This window comes from Guillardia theta (genome assembly GCF_000315625.1).
Source record: "Guillardia theta CCMP2712 unplaced genomic scaffold GUITHscaffold_7, whole genome shotgun sequence".
Taxonomy (NCBI): domain Eukaryota; class Cryptophyceae; order Pyrenomonadales; family Geminigeraceae; genus Guillardia; species Guillardia theta.
Window position 1 is genome coordinate 1,180,701 of NW_005434667.1, and position 16,773 is coordinate 1,197,473.

Consider the following 16,773-nt stretch of genomic DNA (forward strand, 5'->3'; position numbering starts at 1 on the left):
GATCCACCTTCCTCCTTACTTACTTTCCCTATTTCTCGTACACGTCGCATGGTTCAACTTTAATCTCCGCGCTCACTTAGTCGGGGTCTCCAAAATTTTCCTGAGGGTCTTGAAGAACTCGAGCCCCTGGGACGAGCGTCAAAAATCGCGAAGGAGCAGCGACGTGCTCCTACCTCCTTGCCGAGCGAGTTAGCGAGTCCTGACTTCTCCATCTCATCGATGCTGCGGAACATGTCCTCCAGGTTGATACCCATCTCCTGTTCATTCCAAAGTTACCCTCTCTGCACATCGCTCGCTCCAACAACGCTTCTACTCCCTCCCCCTCCCGCACCTTGAAAGATCTTTTGACTTCTGCGACCTCCTCCGGGCTCACTCCCTCCTTGAGCACCTCAGACAACTGCGCTTGCAGCATGGGGAGAGCAGCCTGAGGATAAAGAGGTCAGCAGGAGGAGCAAGCAGCTCCAGCACGGGGTTACCGCCATCATCTCAGGGTCCATCTCCCCGGGATTCTGCATGCCCTTGTTCAAGAGATCGTCCATGGAGAAGTCACTGATGATCTTCTCGCGCTCCTTCTCGTCTCCAGTCTTTGGGCCATCAAACTCGCCCACCAGTTCGACCTGCTCGCGCTCAGCTGGAAAGCTCCTGACACGATCAGCTTGTACCGTGGCAGAAGACCCTGAGGCTTGCTTGGTGCTGTTGGTCCTGCAAGAGGGCGATCAGAGAGGAGAGAAAGGCATGAGAGAAGGAGGTGGGAGCTCGAGACTGACTTGAAGTTCATATTGGTTTGATCCTTCGCCATCTTCTCCAACTCCTCATCGCTCAACTTCTTTGACTTCTTGAAATTGTACTTGTCGCGAACGTCCTTGACCAGCTTCTCGGGAGGAGCGCGATACGTTCCGAACTGCGGAGCATTAGTGTACTGAAACGTCTTTGCTCCTGGTCCTGATTGCGCATGTCAGGCTAAGAGAACATGTGCAGCATGTGCTAACGGTTGATGCGCGGGTCGTCAAGGATGGAAGCGTCAATCTCGATGCCAGACTTCTGTGACAGCATCTGCCTCAACTGCAAATCCACGTCACTCATCACGCGAGAGCAAGAGGACGACCAGAGTCTACCTGCTCTGCCTTCTTCTTCTCCACGTTCTGATAGAGCATGTAACCCACTCCTCCAGCTGCGACTATGCCTGCTCCCCCGATGAAGGCAGGGTGGGTCACCACACGCAGAGGAAGAGGCTTGAAGTTTGGATCCGCTAGCTCTGCCACTCTTGCTGCATACGCCTCCTGCGAGGGCAAGACGATCTTCGGATCTTGCATGGCTTGCTCCACCGCATAAGCTGCCTTCCCGCCATTGAACATGGCGGGAGATGCGAAGATCGCTGCAGCAGCCCCAATCTTGCCCATCATCTTGCGAATCCTACAGGAATGTAAGTATTGTGTGACATCCACGTACGAGAGGTCACCTCCCATCCTTCATCTCGACGTTGCAGGCAGCGGCATTTCTCCTTCCCTTGATCTTAATCGTATCAAGTCTACCAGCGATGCCCAGTGGTGATTGAAAGGCAAGAGATGTCTCAAGAACAGCTCCTACGAGCAGCAAAGTCCAGAACTGATGAAAACCAATACATCATGTTCGCCCAAATCCATTGTTCTTGACCTTGTGTCAAATAATATATTGCATATCACTCCAGATAAAACAACAAACAAAAATATCCGAGAAAGCAAGCAAAGTGAAAGAGAATTCAGACATGTGCAGCACTTGCAAACATAATCTGAGACACCTTCGTGTCATTTTCAACAAGGACATGTTCTATCATTCACGCGCATCTCAACCCGGCATGACTTCTATTCCCGCCACGGAATTCCCTTCCTCACCTGCGCCATGGCGGCCGCCTCTCGAGGTCTTTGCCGTTACACCTGTAAATTATTCGTAACGGATTTCATCCGACACAGTCACTATTCACAGTACGGGGTCAAGCCTCCGGGCCGGCGCGGGGGAATTGTCATGCCGTTGTGCGCGCAGTTAAGTGAAGGTATCAGTTAAGTTTGGGGGACAGCAGTACTGATTTTTAACTCAACTTTGAGTAAAGAGAGGCCCACGGTGCCCGGACGGCAGCCGCGCCCGGCCCGGCAGCGAGTTGGTATCTGCGCGGCCCGCTACTTGAAGTTGCAAACTTGCAGAGTTGAGTTCAGACAAATTTCTGATTTTCGAACCAACGATTGACATTCTTTCAATCAGTCGCACTTACACTACAAGCAAAGTCCAGACACTCCTTTTGGATCGCTAACTTAACATATGCTAAGCTTCAGGCTGCCGCTAGTGAATTATAGAAACACAAGAAAACCAGATTCATCCAGCAGTCATCCACAACACCACGACAAAAACAATCTTGGCTGTGATAAACTGTCCAAAAGTTAATGTAAATCGATCCAGATGATTTAGCTACACACCAGGAGAAATCCCAGAAGATACATCCTTTTCTTCCTTCGTTCGATGTCTCGCACCCTTTCATCGACTTGCTGTCCGCCTGCGGCATCTGCAACGAAAATCAAACACGACACATTAAACGGAAATACAGTCGGTATCTGTTGAAAGCTGGCATGGCTCGTACCTGCTCCAAGCTGAGGCTGTGCCGCTCCGAACTCAATCAGGGTTTTCAAGTCCACCACCCCAGACAAAAGCGCAGGCACCCATCCATTCTCCTCCGTTTTCAAGTGCGTCATGGTATCTCTTCTAGTTTTGTCCAAAAGTCAGCAAAAAGAATGCACAGTACCAAATCCGCACCTTCCGTCAGGCACGTATGCCTGCGTTTCAGACGGCACTGAGTAGCACATGTTTTGCATTACATCGATCACATGTGAACCATCCTCCTGTCAAAAAGAATATCAATCCAAACCCTTGAGGAACAATCTCATGCAGACATTTGCCGCGTTCAGTTCAGTTTGCTCTGCCAACGTTGTAAGAACTCAGCAATCAGGCATACAATCTCTTACCACTTCCCAGATAGTTGCCAACCAAGTAGTCTTCTAGCGACAGCATGCTCTTCACAACACTTGCCATACCCAAGTTGTGCTGTGATGGATGAGAAAATGAAATGGCGCACACTAAGTCACAACCTGCAACATTGCGAGGAGTGATCCTCCATTGGCAGGATCTGTGTCAAGCTGCAAGGTTATAGCAGAGTTCTGCACGGTTGTTGATTTGATGAGCGTGATCACTTCTCGACACGAGGGACAACACCAGTAACCCCGATCACGGATACCCACACTGCAGCAACAAGATCAACAGAGGGAGCAAACTTGACGCCAAACCTCTCACCTCTCACTGGTACGGCAACAGTCGATGTGAAAGCAATGATTGCACGCGGTGACTACACTTTGACCAAGAAACATCTCTTCCAGGCAAACGGGACATACGCTCGATTCATCGCCCTCTACAGTACATCGGTTGAGATCGTCCTCTCTCGCCAGCCACAAGCGCCGTTCAATCTCCAATACCACAAAGTCTCTGGCTTCTCTGCCTTCATTTGGTGGTTTTGGCGCCATTGTGGGTCCATACACATATTGAGATTGGTCAGTAACGGTACTCATTGCAGCATACATGTGCTGGTGATTGTGATGATGATGGGAGTGGGGAAGCTGCTGTTCGCTTTGATTCATGCCGTTTTCCGGCTGCATCATCCAAACCAGCTCGCCCTGAGTCGCAACATGAGGTGTTTGCGTCGCATGCGCACCCATGTAGTGATCGTTCTGCGTCCCTGGGTGTTGAGGCATGAACCGGCTGCTGCTCGCAGGCTGGTACGGCAAGGGCATCACAGCTACATGGGAATGGTCGAACTGCCCCTGATTATAAGAATGTCCATGCGCAACCCTCCATCTTGGTACGATGGCAACGTTGCCCTCCATCCGTACGGCGCTGGTGAAAGAAACATTAGAACGATGCGTTTGATGGAGATGGCGCTAAGACAGATAACGAAGCCTGCCTCATTAAGAGGTTTCGCTCATTCGATCTAGCTTGTCTGCGGGGTCTCAACCTGAATCTTGAAGGGTCGATCTTTACCTTCGATCTATTTGGCTGCCTTGGCACAGAAGAATCTAATCAGGATCAGCAGCAACAGGCGTGCTGGCGGTTCTCAGATCTGGAGACCTCAAATGCTTCCAAGCATGTTCTCTCCTAAGCTATCGCTAAACTCGAAGCCTGTATGCCTCAATCACTCTCGCCATCTTCTTCCACCTGCTCACTTTGCGTGCTCCTGCTCTGCTTCACTAATGTTGCATCTTCAGTCCTCCCGCCATATCGTAGGCTTAGGACTTCAACGGGGAGGTCCTACCTCACCTATTCTACGCAAAAAGTCCTAGGACCGGAACCACCCTCTGTGACTGCTCTGTGACCCCCTTTCTCACTGGGATAACCCACCACCTCCTCATAGCAGGGTCCTAGATCATATCTTCTTCATCGGGTAGGGTCATACCTATATTTCCTAATACCTCTTAAAGAATTTCTATGACCTCCTATCAAACTTCCGTCTGGAAGTACCATCCGGACTTTCCGGCGATCACTGACCGGACGGTCACTGGCCCCGGCCGGCGGGCCGGGCAAGTCCCGCCGGGTCACCGGTCGACTTGTACTATACTAGCAACTGACGTCATTGTTTTACTCTCAGTTTGGCCCATCCCTCATCATTCAAGTTTGCCTCAGTGGTTTGGTCAAAGCGAGGATCTCGGAAGACGACAGGAGCTTCGTCCCATCGCCTTTGAACGCTTGCTCTCCCCTTGTCAAACTCGACGGCGAGGAGTGATCCGAGCACAGCTGATGTCGCTGGGAAGCCTTCGACCTCTCTCGTCTGCTCGGGGCTGCGTTGCGCACGGATACGAGAGAGTTCGAGGACGAGGTCGCCGTAGACCTGAAGAGAGGAGGACAATAAGGAGCTGGCACCGGCACGGGAAGGTAAGTGCAGTGACCTTGGAGAACGACGAGTCATCATTGGGGTCCCAGTGAGCGGCGCCGAACGCTCGGGAACTTGAATGGAAGCTGCTTCCTCTCGCTGCCTCGACAAGGGGCGGTGGGTTGGCTCGATGCTCAGGGTCAGAAGAGTTTGAGTTTGCCCCTTGTGCTTCCGTATGGTCGTCGGATCGCTCGACACGCTTCCCTGCCACAAGCAGTCTGGCCCGTCGCTCTGAATGTTTTTGTCTATAAGAACATCAGTGAGCGATATAAGCACTTGACACGAAGATAGGGGATCACTTCTCTAGGGTCTTCGACAAGCCTTCCGTCCTGTGTTTGGCTTCCTCGTTTGCTTGCTTCGATAGCTCAGCAAGGGAGGTCACTTCGCCTGGCATATACCTGAAGTGACAGCATCTTGGATTTTTCGTTCTTGTCGTAGCAAAGTTAGCAAATCCAAAGAACCGTTATTGAAGGACAAACCGATGGCTCGATGAGGTCAAATGCTCGAATTCTTCGCATACTCGCTTGTTGCTCTTGCAACTCTTCTAGCTGAGGTGACAGTTCGTTTAACGCATCCTCCTGCAGCATTATCAGCATTTGACCGCATCTGAGCATTTGACCTGATCGACCAGATACGTTTCTTGCACTTTTTCTTTCAGCAACTTCATGGCCTTCTCATACCCATCCCAAACTTTGGTCAGAAGCGCATCTGAAACCTCATTTTCCTGGTGCAAAAGGCTTAGGAGAGAATCTTTTCCACGCTGCAGATTTGAACCTGAATGGCTTTGTCGATCGAGCTTTGCTCCTAATATCTTTTTGTTCAATTTGTTTGTAACATTCATGAATTGAAAGTAACCTGTAAATATTCTCCGGTTTTACCGTCTTCAGAATTTAGATGGCTCACTTGACCCAAAATCTGCGATGATATTTCGGCCACATAGTTCACATCCATTGTCAAACCTGAAGTGTATATTGACTTGTCTTCGTTAAGATTCTCTTTCTTTGATCATTCAAAATTGTCTCAGACCTTTCAGGGGTGTAAGATTTCTCTTTGCAAGGTCTTTGATCCAATCCTTACTGGAGAATCTGTTGGTAACAGGCAAGTGCTTCCTGGTCACTCGAATTCAATTCCAGAAGCTGAGAAACGAACAGCATCAGATCCCATTGAACAAGAGTGTGAAGTTTTGTCATATTCAACCATTTCAAAGAGAGGCTTCGCCTTTTGCAGCTCCGCTTTCTGATACAACTCAAGTGCTTTTTCACGAATGGTCGATTTCTCTTTCTCCAAAGTGACTAGTCTCGACTTGCTCCTGGGTCATCGAGATCACGCAAAACTGAAGAACCTTACAAGATCTGTATCTACCTTCGAAACAAAGACTGTTAAGCAGTAGACAGACAGGTCAGAGTCTTTCAACGATGGCTAGCAACCGACCTCGTACAAGAGCGAATCCTCAAGCGCTTGTTTCAGACTCTCTTGCAAGCTTGCATTCTTTTGTCTCTCCTGCGGTATTCAAAGTTCAGACGAAATCGCGGGGGCGTTTCGAAACCTCTCGAGAGATTTTCATGCTTACCAAATCCAATGCTGGGGAACACTCACTCAATCTGCGACGAAGTTCTACAACTTCATTCTCCATTTCGATCCTTTCATTCTCAGCATATTTCCAAGCCTGCTCCCTTTATCAGCTTTTTGCCACAGTTGAAACTTTCAGAAGTAAACATGGTCTTACCTCTCTTGCGCTGTGTATTTCGTTTTGCAAGAGCACATGTCGATCTTCGAGCTTAAGAATGTTCGAGATGTAGGTGTTCTCCCTTTGAATGTTTTCTTGGTGCCATGCATGAACAGACTCTATGATGTCCATCAGGTCCAGCCTAGATATCCGGATCTCTTGCTTGAGGATCTCTGTTTGTCTCTTAAAATTTTCGAGCAGTGAGGCGTACAGTCGCTCTCTGGAGTTGAACTGTTCTTTCTTCTGCTCCACCCCCAGCCACAAAGCCTGTCATGGACCACTGGTTTCTATTCCAACATGCACAAGAACATCTCAGCCTCACCTTGACGGTTGGCCAATCATGAGGCAGCCTCTCGAACTTTGCCACCTCACTAGCTGCTTGCACACGGTTCAGCTCAGCCCTGCCAGCACCATCCTTGGATCAGCTCAGAAGCTGAGGCCGTCACTACCTGAGTTCTTGCTCTCTTCTCCGAATGTCTGCCAGCTCCTCTTCCATGGCCTTGGCCATCCTTGCCTCAAACTGAGCGACAGAGGTTGCGTCGTGTACCGCTCCTTGCCGTAGCCTCCTTTCCTCCTGCAGGGAGAGCTCAAGCTGCAGGCATTTCATCTTTTCCTTCTTGTGCTGCTCCTTCAAGGCCGCAAGCTCTAGAGATGCTGCCTCAAGCGCCTCCTGGGTTCTTCTCAGAGCTCTCTTTACTCGCACATCGTCCTCTCCCCCGGGCGCCATCCCGGCAACGTGACTCTGCTTGCCGCCTCTAAGTAGTCTTCTCTCAGAGGCTCTCCTCCATGCCACTGGCTAGTCAAACTTGTCAAAGTTTTAGGCCGGACTCTGGGAGCCGCTTCCCGGCGCAGTTTCCTCAGTGGCCCAAGTTACCGCGGCGGGGCCGGCCCGGGGTCCGGCTAGGCCCGGGTGCTCGGACATCTGCTGGGCGGAGTCGGATCCGCCAGCCATCCATGATAGAATGGTCACCGTTGCAGAAAGCGCCGCAACGCATCATCCCCGGCGCCAAACTTCGGGCCCATCGCCAGCACTGATCATCGGATGGTGAGCACATTACCGTCGGATGCCCTCGGATCTTCCTGCTTGCAGTTCCTGCTTGCAGTTTGCCCCCCAGGGAGTTCCGGCGGAGCCCGGCCATCGCGGCCTAGACTCATCATCATGGCATAGTCTCCTGCCGCCCGGCCTGCGGCCAGGGCCGGCCCCACGGTGTACTGCTACTGCCAACTCCGGGGCGCTGAACTTCGGCGGCGAAACTACGGAGGCTACCCTACCCACCAAGTTCATAGGCTTGTACCCCCTAAAATCAAAGCACCACTTGATGTTAGCTACCCCTGCTACCTGCGCTTTGAGAGTACCCCCCCTGAGCTAGACGGGTGAGGCGCACGAGGGCATGGTGAACATTCGGCGGGCGCGGGTGGAGGATCTGCTTGAGATGCAGGCGTGTAACCTCGCCTGCCTCCCCGAGAACTACCAGCTCAAGTACTACTTCTACCATATCTTCTCTTGGCCCCAGCTCCTCCACGTCGCCGAGGACTCTTCCAAGAAGATCGTGGGCTACGTCATGGCCAAGATGGAAGAGGATGCCTCGGAGAGCCACGGCCACATCACCTCACTTGCTGTCCTCCGCTCGCATCGCAAGCTTGGGCTTGCCACGAGGCTCATGAAGGCTGCAGAGTACGACATGGTGGAATGCTTTGACGCTGAGTATGTTTCTCTGCATGTTCGAAAGAGCAATCGTGCTGCTTTCCACCTTTACAGCGAGACGCTGGGCTTCCAGGTTCATGACATAGAGAAGAGTTATTATGCAGACGATGAGGATGCATATGACATGCGAAAAGATCTTCGAGATCACCCAAGGAAGAAGAAGAACAGGGAAGCAGCGGACCAGCTTGCGTCCGATGTAAAGAACATCTCGCTTAATGGCAACAAGGACGGAGAAGATGGCGGGCCTGAAGGGGTTACGAACGAAGGAGGAGTCGATGTATATGCAGAATCGAACGAGGAGGATGGCGCCAAGAAGAACAAGAACAAGAAGAAATAACGTGTTAAGCTTCCAGCAGCGTAAAGCGTTTGGCTGATCACGTGCTGCCAGACAGTTTTTGTATCTACTTTGTAATATCTATTCGATTGAATCATCAGCTGAAGCATCACAACCCTCCTGCCCTTTCCCTCTCCTCTTGCCCTTTCCCTCTCATTGTCTCTCTCCCTGCTGTCGTGTAGGAGTCGAACGCGCCGGTGAGAAGGGCTGGACGGACTCGCCGCAGCGCTTCCAGGAAGTGAGAGTGCGAGACAAGCTCGTTCTCCATGTTCTCCCGCAGACAGACCATCGCTGCCTGAAACATTGTGAGCGAAGAAATGCTACCTCTCTCTCCTGTTCCTCTCCTCCTTGTTCCTCTCCTTGTTCCTCTCTGTCTCATGCGTCTCTCTCTTCGTCCCCCCGCCCCCCCCCCGCCCCCATCCATCCTTCTCCTCCTCCCCCTCCCCCTCCCCCTCCGCTTCCATCCTTCTCCTACCTCCACCACGAGGCGATTGATTTCCGCTCCTGGGGGAAGGTCAGACCACAAACAGACCAGCAAGGAGAGTGAACCTGTATATCCTTCCGTCTTGTCGCTCATCGTCTTGAGATCCACATCTGCAGCTGGAGAGACTTCATTCCAGTAAGAACTCATCACACCTCACATATTGGCAGCCTCCTGGAGCATGTTGCAAGGATTTCTTGTCGTTCTGCGCAGTCACATTGTCAGGTAGGAGAAGTCTGACGTATCCCTCCCACCATGTGAGTCAGGCACAGGAACCTCAAGCACAACGTCAAATCTCCCGGGTCTGCAAAACTTTGGTCACTCCCAGCTACACAGCCAGCTCAACTGCTCATGACCGAAGGAGTGCAGCGTCGATCATGTCCAGTCTGTTGGTGGCTCCGACCACGACAACTCCTCCGCTCGAGTCAACTCCGTCCATCTCGTTCAGCAACGTCGAGAGGACGCGCTGCTGCACTCCGTTCGCCTCAGTACCATCCCCGGAGCCATCCAGACTCCTGCAAGACGATCAGTCGGAGCCTTGGGCGGAGGAGGGAACCTCTTGCCAACGATCGCGTCGATCTCATCGAGGAACAAGATACACGGCTTCATACGCCTGCGCAACCCAGGGGTTGACCATGGGCAGGAAGTGCATGATAGTACCTTGCACGTCGGAAGAGTTGCCGTAGGATAGCTTCACTCTGAGGCCAATGCGATCAACAAGCACACACGCCCCTTCTTCGCCTCTCACTTCTCCCAGATACGCAGAAAACAACTCTGATCCCGAAGCCTTGACGAACCCCAGACCCACCAGCCCAGCCAAGGACCGAACCTGTCAGAAAGTGAATCCAAGCCAACATCAACCGTCCCTGCACCAGCGATGTCTTGCCACATCCTGGCACTCCGTAGAGCAGAACCCCTCTAATCATCTTATCACTGAACACAGGCACGAAATGCATTGAGAGCGTGGGAGGCACGGGAGCAAGTCAGGCAAGGAGGGCCAAGCCAGAGGATGGAAGCCAGGCGAAGGAGGGAAGGCAACGCCAGGCTTGAAAGGAGAACTACCGAGAGGGGCGAACGTTCATTCGTCTAAAGCTTTCGGCTTTAGTCAGAGGCCACTCGATCGCCTTGAAACCACTTTAGGAAACGAAAGAGAAGAAGAAGCGCAGAACTCAACCCGCCTCAAGGCTTCTTTGACCCCCTCCATCCCCCCGAGAGAAGACATCGACTGCGACTCGTCTGTTGACTGCCGACCGAATCATCTAGCAGTTGCAGACTTCAAACAACTCACCGTGACTTGAATTTGAAAGTCTCTATGAACAGGTATCGAAATCTGCACAAGAGATTCTTCTTGACATTGAGGACAACAAGACACTACCAGGCGATTCACCTGTCTCATCGCATCCAAGAAATCAGAATGCATTACAGCGTGAGATCCAGTATGAATGTCTCCCTCAGATGCGTGCCTAAGAATACAGTTTCCTATTTCGACATGTCAGTCAAATCATTGTCGGAAACTGTGAATTGCACATCGCAAACACGAGGAAATGACTACAGGCGATCATAATGTTCGAATTTGAGGTCACAGTGAATGAGTTCACGTTCACATTCAAGAGCTTGACAATCGTATCAATGGTTTACCAGCAGCTTGAGAGCAGAGGGATTTCAAATTTGCACCGACGTAACCGACTGTCATCTTTGCTAACTGTGCATCAGTCAGAGAGCAGGCCAAGTGAAAGGATCTTATCACTTCTCGTGTCGAGACCGAGGGATGTAACTGCATGCTACCCACGAACTTCTCCAGCAGGACCTGCAAGGCCTCAGCATCGCGATTCTCCTTGTGATGGACTAACAAGTCGCTCCTGGACGTCAGGTGCTTCCAAGGCGACCTCGCTGCTCATGCCACGTCATCTTCATCGCACGAACCAGGGCCAGCAACCTGTCGAATCGCCCAGGTCGTCTCAGCGCGATGTCGATGGCGTCTGGGTTGCCCGTGCTGCCGACGATGAGGAGCATTTTCTGCAGCGCTCAAGTTAAGACCAAGAGAGAGGAAGCAGAGAGCAGCTGACTCGCGATGTCTTGGCGTCAACGCCATCCATCAGTGACAGGAGCTGAGCTACCGTCTGAAACTACCTCAGGTGGGCAGCTCAACATGCTCGAGACAATACCCGGGCTTCCTTGTCCCTTCCCTGCGCCCTTGAAGGACAGAGAACGTCAATGTCCCTGTGAGTGACTTCAGATCTTCGAATCCCTCGTTGTTGCTTGTGCTGACTTGAAGTGAATGATCGCTCGTCCTGCCTTCAAGGCGTTCCAAAACACTTCTCGGATCAACTCTTCTCCCTCGCCTGCCGCACCTCTATAGACTTGATGCGGCCGCACCTTTAAGTGACATTGCACGTCATGATATTCACCGGCGCATCTCATTGGTGCTCACGGTGAAGAGCTGAGCAGCGAATTCCAACGAGAGAGATTTGACCTGATATCAGCATTTGATCATCATGATGGACTCGTACATCTCTCACCCTCTCACCAGTACAGATTTTCCTGTTCCCTTGGCTCCGATCACAAGAATGCCCGAGGACGGTCTTATCCCCATGGTCTCAACCTTATACAAGAGTTACCCAGGGGTTTGCAAGGGAGATCGAGACCTTGTCCCTCTGATGGAAGATCATAGAGCACATGTCTCGCAGCTGCGACACAACCTGTGGAGAACCGAAGAATTCATGCTCAACCTTTGCAGTGTTGCTTGTGAGCTGCAGTCCTGACAGACTGCGGGATACAAGAGGAGAGTGCGGTGAGAAAGGAAGGTCGATGCTCGCGTCCGCTATCGCCTTCTTGACCTCAGCTCGAGTCATCATCGCACTCTTCTGCGCACTTCGCTCTTGTACGGGAGTTGACACGACCGGGGAGGAGAAAGAAATCGCCTCCTCGTTCTCGCTCTGACCGGGAGATCTCAGCAAGCTGTCGGAGAGGCGAGGTCCGGCTCTTGCTCCCTCGAAGATGATTCTTGTCTTCTTCAACACAGTCACGGCCCCATTCTCCGGCACACAGCTCGTTACGACAATCTTCCCTGAGCGACGTGCATGTCAGCGCATACCCTCACAAGGCACCGAGGAGGCAACGAGATTGAGGAGCACCTGCCGACGGCACGTGCAAGACAGCGTCCTTGGTGAGGACCTGGCAGCACGATCAGGTTCAGAGATAGAGCAAGAAGCACGACATGTCGTTCAAGTGCTGAGGAAATTGCAACACGAACTTGCGGTGGCGGATCTTCTTCGAACCCATCGCAGTTTAATCGGACGACACTCGCGATTCCGACGCTCCTCGCAAGTAGCCGCACACAAGCCGTTCCCAGACACTTTCCGCTCCATGTCTTCGTGTGGGAAGGCAGCGGCACTTTGTTCAAGGAGGCAGCAGAAGGGAGGCTGCGGTGTAGCTCCACACACCCATCAAAGAGGACGAGGTCATCGGGAAGCTCTGCGTCTCTTCAGCCCCTCCTCACAGCGCATGTCCTCCTTGCCTGGCTGTTTCGACGCAGAGCAGACGTACGTCATCTGCGATCCTTCCAACGTGACTGCCAACGCGTCTCCTGGGACAGCCTGCAGCAGATGGAGCGAGGAGGTAGACAGACGGCATCGTCCCGTGCCCTAGACATGGACGAGAGTGAGAGGTAGCGATACCCGACCAATGCTCACCCCGTCGGAAGGCCCCGGGATGAAAGCGACGCATCGTAACATATCTTGACGGCACCTCGTCAAACTCGATAATTGATCGGAAGCTACTCGAGTGACCGAGCAAGTTATCTTGGCAGTTCAGCGGAGCTCATAAGCGTCAAGCTCCTTGTCTTGATCACGTTCTTTACCTTTCAAGGTTGACCTGTCGCGTTTGTCAGGCTCTTCTCGTCTTTTCTCTACTTTTCTTGTCATTCCATTCTCCTTCTGCTCATCTTCTCAGCTGTCGCTTCTTTCCCGTCCATTGCGACCGCTCACCCGACATGCCTGAGAGTTTGAGGTCCCACTGACTTTCTCTGAGGCAGCCTGGCTGGCTGTTCCCAATCACATGTATATTTATTTTTATTATTAAAAGTAATTATTGATTCCGTAGGTCAAATGGACCTGGGACTTGAACGGAAATACTATGAGGTAGGGGTGGGCCGTATCAGCAAATAGTGTACCGGCAAAAGCGCCAGTACCTGGTGGAAATCCGAGAAAACAAAAGCTGAATTGAGGGTGGGGGGTTGTGGAAACGAAAGGGCTGAGGAACTCCGGGCGCTGAGGGTGGGGTGGGGGTAGTAAAGTTTTCCGGAGAACATACGGGTGGGCTGCGAAAGTTTATTTCAATGGGGGGTGGGGTGGGATGCTGTAGGGTGGTATGGGGTCGGGGGCTGGGGTAGTTGGGGTTTGTCCCCCCAGCCTGCGATCTGTCGGCCGTCAAAGGAGTAAAAGCGTCGCTAATTATAAAACTATAAACATTTAATGAATTTTAAAAATATTTAGAAATTGAAATGCTACTGGTGAGAATACAACTCTGTTTTAAAGATATCGAAAAGACGTGGTGTCGGCGACCGGTGCTTTCCATGCAGCGACAGCTTCAGCACTCATTTCGGTGGCATGGGCTAGCCCTCGTTCCTCGTCCCGTGCCCACCATAGTCCTCTGATCTCTCTCCCCCCGCGTCTCTCTCTCCTGTTCCCCGCATCGCGGAGCAGACAACGCGTGTGGAACGATTATTTGCAACATTTTTGATACTGGCTGAAAATGAGCACTTTTTGCGACGTGCAACGTTGTGAATTGTTACTGATGTAGACATCATTCTTTCCGACGAAGCGATGATAGACGAGAATAGCCATGGAAGCATTTCCGCGATAGCTGAAAGATGGAGATCGTTCAATGTGCCTGCCACTCATTCGCCAAGCTCGTATGATTCGCAGAAAGGTGTTCTATTGCCACATTTGAAGGAAAAGAAAGCAGGCAATACCAACAAGACTGTCCGTTTCGAGGGAAATTTTGCCATCGCAACTCGGCATTTCTCCGAGCCTCCCACATGCCCGGATTCACCTCCATCTACGCCGAACCAACCCGAAGCTGGAAATGGAGGCGACTTGTTGCTGACGGAGATCGCCAGGCAGACACTACCAGATGAAGATTTGGCGTCGGAGCTGAAGAAGAAAGAGGTCTCTCCTATGCTCACTTTCAACGGCGACCCGGAAACTGCTAATTCCTCTCTCGTCTTCCTCGAACCCAAACAGTTACAGAAGTCCAGGCCACCTCCGTTGGAGCAAGGGTTCCAGCATGCGAAGAGACAACTGATGGCTGCCCCTGAGCTGTCTGACCAAGATGAGGTGTCTAACGAAGATTCTGATGAAGGAATCAACATGAACAGCCCTGGTCAAGTCGCTGAGACAACAGGCATCTTGTTAGAAAACTCCCCCATGGTCAGTTCACAGAAGGAAGGAAGGAAGCGCAAGGGACTGCGTAAACCTCCTTCCTTGAAGCTCTATCCCGTGCAGAAGGAAAGCCCCAAGGCAAAGGGAAAGCACGATCACAGGCAGCTCGTGCTGTTCGGCCTTGAGATCATGAACGACCTTCTTGCCGAAAGGGAGAAGGCGTCGAATCAGATTGACCGAAGAACGGATTCTTGGATCCGGCGGAAGGAGGAGGGGACGCTAACAGAGAAAGATTACGAAGCTGACTTCGGGCGGAGGCAAGCGCGTTTCGTGCGCGAGGAGATGCTGGAGTCAAGGAGGTTCATCCACAAGGGATACGTGCACAGGTCCTCCAAAGAAAAGTTGCAGCGGGATCATGATGCGTCTGAAGAACGTCTTCTGATCCTCGATGGGATAGGAAACCTCAACTACGTGAGTGAGAGCAACTCAGGTAGTGCAGTCACCCTGTGCAACCTTCACTCCATCGTCGAGTGTCACGCGTTGGAAGACTATGATGGTGAAGGGCATTTTCCCTTCATGGTAGTTTACGTGGATAAGTCGGGGAGGATGGATGGGAGGGCAGAAGAAAAGAAGAATAGGAATACTCTTATGATAGATACTAGTGTTGACTCGGATAGGAAAGAGCTTGTCTTAGCCTCCCGGACACCGGAAGAGCGGATTCGATGGATGTGTCAGCTTACCTCAGCAACGCCAGCGAGATTAAAACCCAAGAACGAGACGCTGGTACTTGTCAGTGCTACCTTGCCTTCTTCTGACTCCCTGCAGTGGAAAGTTCAGAACACTTTGTTCAACGCTTCGAGGAAGATTGTGTCGGGGAACAGGAGGAGGTATATGGACGGCAAGTACAACTTAGACCTCACTTACATCACCCCTCGGTGACCTTTGCCGTTGAATTTCAATCACAAAGAAAAAATTGATCGACTTGCTGTCATTGCAGTGTGATTGCCATGGCATTTCCCGGATATGACAGCATAGGTGCATGGCCTTCCTCTTCCTCCTCCGCTCCTGTTCCTCCTCGTCCTCCTTGTCCTGTTCTTCTTCCTCGTCCTCGTCCTCGTCCTCTGCTGCTGCTGCCTGCTGCTCCCACTACCCTCATGTTCTCTTCTCCGTTTGCTTCGTCTTAGGCTATTTCCTTCCTCCATCTCTAGCTACCTAACTTCGCTACTTCGCTTTGCAGGGGAATTTTCTCTTGCCGTTAGGAATGACTTGCGAATCGTCAAACAATTTCTGGACGAGAAGCACACGGGGAGGTAGTTGTGATCGGGAGGGAAAGGAGGAGAGGTGCTAACTGACAGCATCAGGTATAAAGTTTACAACCTTTGTGTTGAGAAGAACTACAGCGCTAGCAAGTTCGACGGCAGGATGGAGTGGTTGCCCTGCAATGACCACCAGCCCCCCAGCTTGAGGCAGATGATGCGGTTCTGCTACAGGTCCCAACCCCAGCATCTACCTCCCCCCCCCCCACTCCCCATCTTTTGCTCCCCCTCCCTGCTCCTCCTCCCCTGCTCTTTCTCTTTCCCGTTCTCTCCTCCTCGCTCCTCCTCAGCACTGCCTCTCCTCTTCTCAAACTTTGCGACTCTTAAAGCAACTCACCATCTCGCAGTGTACAGAAGTGGCTGCTGATGCATCCGGACAACGTGGTTGCCATCCACTGCAAGGGAGGCAAAGGGAGGACGGGACTCATGGTCTGCAGCTACCTCAACTTCAGCGGCTTCCTGAGCTCTCCAGAGGAAGCTCTTTCCTTCTTCCAGGAGAAACGAACTCTCAATCCCGAAGGCCCTCTTCAGGCATCCTCCTCCTTCTCCCGTATCACCTGAAATGCCACTTCAACGCCTCCTCATCGTTATCATTTCCTGTTGATCTCCGCCTGCTCCTTGTCCTACCTCCCATCGCTCCTCCTTCTTGCGTGTCTGACGGGGCTCTGAGCAGGGCGTGTCGGGAGCGAGTCAGAAGAGATATCTTGAGCTGTTCTCCGACGCTCTCACCTCCCGCATCGTCCAGAAAACTTTCCGCATCCTCCAGGTGGGCATGCGCGGCATGCCTTGTCAAGCTAACGGCCGCTGCAGGTTGTCGTGCACACAGTCCCTCGACTGGATGGGGTCAACAACTTCACGCCCGTGGTAGTGGTGAGGGCAGCGGGCGAC

The 16,773-nt window shown here is 52.0% G+C and overlaps 6 protein-coding genes across 6 annotated transcripts; 2 read left to right on the forward strand and 4 right to left on the reverse strand.

The window, feature by feature from the left end:
* Positions 1-72: 72 nt before the first annotated feature.
* Positions 73-1,473, reverse strand: GUITHDRAFT_101565 (hypothetical protein; the record flags this gene model as incomplete). Its single annotated transcript, XM_005840051.1, has 9 exons — positions 73-126; positions 174-257; positions 332-424; positions 477-617; positions 663-702; positions 768-942; positions 990-1,062; positions 1,116-1,413; positions 1,460-1,473. The coding sequence occupies 9 exons, from the start codon at positions 1,471-1,473 to the stop codon at positions 73-75; spliced, it is 972 nt and encodes a 323-aa protein (XP_005840108.1).
* An 873-nt stretch (positions 1,474-2,346) lies between these two features.
* On the reverse strand, positions 2,347-3,809 carry GUITHDRAFT_101566 (hypothetical protein; the record flags this gene model as incomplete). The annotated part of the gene is made up of 8 exons (XM_005840052.1): positions 2,347-2,400; positions 2,448-2,533; positions 2,609-2,730; positions 2,782-2,818; positions 2,894-2,944; positions 2,991-3,069; positions 3,114-3,264; positions 3,316-3,809. 8 exons carry the CDS (start codon positions 3,807-3,809, stop codon positions 2,347-2,349), a joined length of 1,074 nt encoding a protein of 357 aa, XP_005840109.1.
* An 833-nt stretch (positions 3,810-4,642) lies between these two features.
* Positions 4,643-7,395, reverse strand: GUITHDRAFT_101567 (hypothetical protein; the record flags this gene model as incomplete). Its single annotated transcript, XM_005840053.1, has 11 exons — positions 4,643-5,187; positions 5,463-5,520; positions 5,571-5,666; positions 5,902-5,968; positions 6,020-6,078; positions 6,140-6,251; positions 6,305-6,318; positions 6,374-6,442; positions 6,669-6,935; positions 6,991-7,069; positions 7,118-7,395. 11 exons carry the CDS (start codon positions 7,393-7,395, stop codon positions 4,643-4,645), a joined length of 1,644 nt encoding a protein of 547 aa, XP_005840110.1.
* A 643-nt stretch (positions 7,396-8,038) lies between these two features.
* On the forward strand, positions 8,039-8,815 carry GUITHDRAFT_150531 (hypothetical protein; the record flags this gene model as incomplete). The annotated part of the gene is made up of 3 exons (XM_005840054.1): positions 8,039-8,679; positions 8,709-8,727; positions 8,782-8,815. A coding segment is annotated over exon 1 (524 nt), but the record flags the coding sequence as incomplete, so codon positions are not given.
* A 1-nt stretch (position 8,816) lies between these two features.
* P97D (transitional endoplasmic reticulum ATPase D) lies at positions 8,817-12,556 on the reverse strand (the record flags this gene model as incomplete). The annotated part of the gene is made up of 22 exons (XM_005840055.1): positions 8,817-9,002; positions 9,183-9,211; positions 9,257-9,301; positions 9,349-9,393; positions 9,443-9,492; positions 9,545-9,703; positions 9,745-9,801; positions 9,849-9,886; positions 9,937-10,017; positions 10,321-10,431; positions 10,477-10,518; positions 10,576-10,667; positions 10,827-10,890; positions 10,936-10,995; positions 11,039-11,078; positions 11,125-11,204; positions 11,354-11,408; positions 11,597-11,661; positions 11,716-11,790; positions 11,834-12,255; positions 12,296-12,362; positions 12,467-12,556. The coding sequence occupies 22 exons, from the start codon at positions 12,554-12,556 to the stop codon at positions 8,817-8,819; spliced, it is 1,953 nt and encodes a 650-aa protein (XP_005840112.1).
* Positions 12,557-15,415: 2,859 nt separating this feature from the next.
* GUITHDRAFT_52021 (hypothetical protein) lies at positions 15,416-16,407 on the forward strand (the record flags this gene model as incomplete). The annotated part of the gene is made up of 4 exons (XM_005840056.1): positions 15,416-15,504; positions 15,778-15,879; positions 15,931-16,059; positions 16,233-16,407. Coding segments are annotated over 4 exons (495 nt in total), but the record flags the coding sequence as incomplete, so codon positions are not given.
* Positions 16,408-16,773: the final 366 nt, after the last annotated feature.